General features: G+C 42.6%; 1 protein-coding gene across 1 annotated transcript; it reads left to right on the top strand.

Moving 5' to 3' along the window:
- The first annotated feature begins 438 nt into the window (after positions 1-438).
- LOC117440064 (zona pellucida sperm-binding protein 3-like) lies at positions 439-3,113 on the top strand. Its single transcript, XM_034076285.2, has 10 exons — positions 439-870; positions 945-1,060; positions 1,146-1,249; positions 1,328-1,502; positions 1,898-2,015; positions 2,086-2,168; positions 2,249-2,418; positions 2,559-2,714; positions 2,825-2,936; positions 3,024-3,113. The coding sequence occupies exons 1-10, from the start codon at positions 502-504 to the stop codon at positions 3,025-3,027; spliced, it is 1,407 nt and encodes a 468-aa protein (XP_033932176.1). The 5' UTR covers positions 439-501; the 3' UTR covers positions 3,028-3,113.
- Positions 3,114-4,067: the final 954 nt, after the last annotated feature.

A 4,067-nucleotide genomic window follows, 5' to 3' on the forward strand; every position in this document is an offset into this window, starting at 1 on the left:
TTCAAACATATAGATCAAATTGTATTTATGTAGCTCAAAATCACAAGTTTTATTTGATTTAGTCTGTACAGATAAACAAAACATGAATGATAGTTTAAAAACACAATAAAATGACACCATAGACCACAATAATAATGTGATAGTGTATACAAATGAAGGATCCAGGGGGATGTCAAAATGCTTCCTGCATGGTTTTTATGAACTGCAACACTAAGAGTTTCTTTAAAATCCAAAGTAACAAGCAATGAAGCAAATATATGCACATTTTAAACATGTGAAAACGCCCTTCACCTCTCTCTCAATCGGCCTCATGTTTTGAGTTCAGTGTGCAGCCAATTAAGCTGATGGGTGTCTGATTGGACGCAGGTGTGCTGCTCTGATGAGGATAATGATCGGCTAGAGTTTAAAAAGCTCCACCGCTCACACTGAACCATAGGCCTACTGTGAGTCAGTCAGGAAGACAGAGAGCAGCTGACCAGATTCCTGTTATCAGTTTCACTTATGGAGGCCTTTCATGTTCAGGTTATCCTCCTTGTAGGACTCTGTGTTAGCTCCTCTTTTGCTTTCCCGTCCACACAAGATGCTTCGTTTCAGAGCCTTGCGAAAACAGGCAGGTCAGAACTCGGGCAGCAGCAGCAGAAGTCTCCGGCTGAGGAACCGCAGCAGGTGAATACCGTCCGAGTGACCTGCCATCCAGACTCTTTGGAGATTGTTATCAAAGCCGATATGTTTGCGGTTGGAGCTCCTGTTGATGGTGATGAGCTACGCCTTGGAGTGGAGACCAACAACCAGTACTGCAGAGCTACAGCGTCTTCAGCAGATGAGTACAGTATCAGTGTTGAACTTGTGGAGTGCGGCACCAGACACTGGGTAACTTTAAATATATTTCATTTCAAATCTGATTCATTAAAGCTTCTTGTTTTAAACACGTCTACTCTCCACAGGTAACTGAGGACTCTCTGATCTACACAAACCTCCTCATATACTCTCCAGAGGTGTCTCCATATGGTGTTGTTCGAATGGACCAGGCTGTCATTCCAATTGAGTGTCATTACGAAAGGTCTTTGTTTTTAAAGCTCACATTGTAAAAATCTTTGAATGATGTCTGTTTTGTTTTTTTTAAATGCATGTTTTCTGTTTCTTAGGAAGTACAGTGTGTCCAGTTCTTCACTCATGCCTACCTGGATCCCCTTCATGTCGACCCAGGCTGCATTGGAAATGTTGCAGTTTAACTTGAGAATCATGACAAGTGGGTTTTGATAATTTCTCATGTTATGCGTTGTCATGTCTCTATTTGCACTTAGTACTTTGTTCTGTCCGTGTGCAGGTGACTGGCAGCACAAAAGAGGCTCTGATGTGTTTCATATCGGTGAGCCCATCAGCATCGAGGCCTCGGTCGGAATTGGGCATCACATTGGGCTCCGAGTGTTTGTGAGCAGCTGCGTGGCTACACTGAGCCCTGACATGCACTCCAGCCCCAGGCATGCCTTCATTGAAAATGGGTAAGGCTGCAAATTGCTAAATGTATTTTTCTGACCCTAGAGGGAGCTGTTTTAATGTGTAAGGCTCTTCAAGTGGTTTAATTCAGACCCGAGCAATGCTGACTCGAGTGACAGGTTAATAAAAGATGAGTCCTTTGGTGTCGTCTTCAAGTTAGCCATTAGCTAAGGCTAGCTGTGGTTTGCTTTTAATCTTTGGTATTCTAGTTCCTTTCTGTGCCACTATTTATGCACAGGTCAGATTTGTGCAGTTCTGTCTCTAAAGAACTACTTCCAGAACTTGCCTATATGACTAGAAATGTTAGTGGTGGAGTTGCATTGTGGGTAATGTAGACTCTGGTTATAGTAGTCAATGAGTGCTAATTTAGTGTTGCTCTTTTTGTGTGTCCTCATCATAGGTGCTTTGTTGACTCTCAGCTTCCAGGCTCAAGGTCTCAATTCTTAGCCAGGACACAGGATGACAAGCTCCACATGTCCATTGATGCCTTCAGATTTTATAATGAGGACAGAGGGGAGGTGAGGCTCTATTAAATTGCCTTAAACATGATTGTGTGTGCATGTTTCCCAATACCTGCTTTTCTCATAGCTCTACATCACATGTCACCTGAATGCTGTGCCAATAAATAAAGCAGACGCACCAAACAAGGCGTGCACTTTTGTGAATGGAAGGCAAGTGAGATCCAGTCTAATATGTCAAATTACACACAAAAAACAAAGTATTGGTGCTGAATGTTTTTTTAATTTATCAGATGGAGGTCCGCTGATGGTAATGACTACTTATGTGGGCAATGCAAAAGACCACTTGAAGTTGAGCAAACTCCCAGTAAGCCCAGCAGCCCGAGCAAGTTTAGGCCTCGAGGGTTTGTGAAGCCAGAAGAGCGTGAACCCCTCTGGAGGAGCGGACTGAAGACAAGTACAGGCATGTAGAAACTTGTATGATTTAATATTGGCTGCAGATGTCGTCATAATGATCAATGTTGATGCATGTTTTGGCATAGGTGTTAGACATGATGATGGCTGGGTAACTGAATTAACATGCATTGTGCTGGTTTGTGTTAGTGTGGGAACATCAGGCCAGAGTGGGTCCAATGATGGTCTTGCCAGCCAAGCAGAAAAGCCGGCCCATTCCTACAGGGGAGCTTTCTTCCATTCTTGATCAAACCAGCAGATCTACAATGTATGGCAGACAGTGGAGGAGTGGAATAAACAGAGTTGGTAAGTCAATACCATTATTCTTTGTTCATTTGAAACCTTTTACAATCTCTAAATTGAGATTAAAATGGCCCATAATTAAATCTTAATGTTGAATTGTTTTTCTGTCAAAGATCAGAGGAAAGGACTGCTTCCTGATTCATCATCGACCCAAAACCAGGTGGACGTTCTGACTTTAGCTTCTGCGCAGAATAAAGACGAAGACAAAAATGGAACCGACAAAAGGTTAAATGTGAAAAGTCTTAACTCTTTTTTTTAAATGGCACTCTGGAATGCACTGTTGACATTAACACATTTCTTCTGCGATTACAGATGATTATGCTGAGGAAGTTCCTGAACTTCTAGAAAAAACCTCTCCTGAGGCCCACCTGCAGTCGAATGCAGCGGTGCTGAACAGTACCCACACAGCGGCGCTCGATTAAGGCCTCCAAACTGCTGTGCCCCCACTGTCAACCACCACTGCAACAGAAGCTGACCTTTCTGAAACAATGGACCTAAAGAGATAATAAATTATTCAAATTGTTATTTGTTTGCTTTTTTAATGTTGTAATACAAAAGGAAAACTGATGACCTGCTCACAGCTAAACACAATTAAATGCAAACAAAATGGTTTCCTTATTAGCCATAGTATTCCATGTAACGGTGTTACGGCCCGCCCCCTACTCCGTGGTAGTGGCTTGTGGGGAGACCCGCAACATAAAATAAAACACACAACGTCCAGTACTTAACAGCGGTAATTTATTTAAATGTACAGCCGTTACTCACACAGGCCAACCGGCAAAAGAACAAGGTCTGGAGGACCGGCCAAAAGAAACAAAGGCCCGAGCCAGCCACACCACGGGCTGTAGGACCCAGAGCTTCCCTCCCCTAACAGAAATCTAAAAAAACGCTTTCTGAAACTAAATAAAGCCACGAAAACTAGACTACCAGGGGGGTATACTACGAAGCAGGATTTTCGCTTAGCTGGCTAAATTCAGGGAAAACTCCGGCTTTCCGGTTCTCTTTTTAGCAGGCTAGATCTCCATGGTAACTTATGCTTAGCGGCTAACCTGTGACGTCAAAATCATTTAACACCTTTTCCAAGACAGCTGCAGAGCGCCTCAAAGCTCGGAAACTATTCAATAAAAATATATAGTTTTACAGTTAAATTAAATAGAAAAGGCCAGGATGAAGGGGTCTTAAGCTCTTTTAATTAATACCCAAACACAACTTCAAAGGGACTTCCTTATAGTTAATAAAGTAATTAAACAATAAAATGACAAGATCATTGGACCTGTTAATCCCCAAGGTCCCCGCCGGCGGGAGTAGTAGTAATGAGCCTCCCATTCTTTGATGTGTGTGTTATCAGATTGGAGT

The sequence above is a fragment of the Pseudochaenichthys georgianus genome, chromosome 24 (genome assembly GCF_902827115.2).
Source record: "Pseudochaenichthys georgianus chromosome 24, fPseGeo1.2, whole genome shotgun sequence".
NCBI classification, from domain to species: Eukaryota; Metazoa; Chordata; class Actinopteri; order Perciformes; family Channichthyidae; genus Pseudochaenichthys; species Pseudochaenichthys georgianus.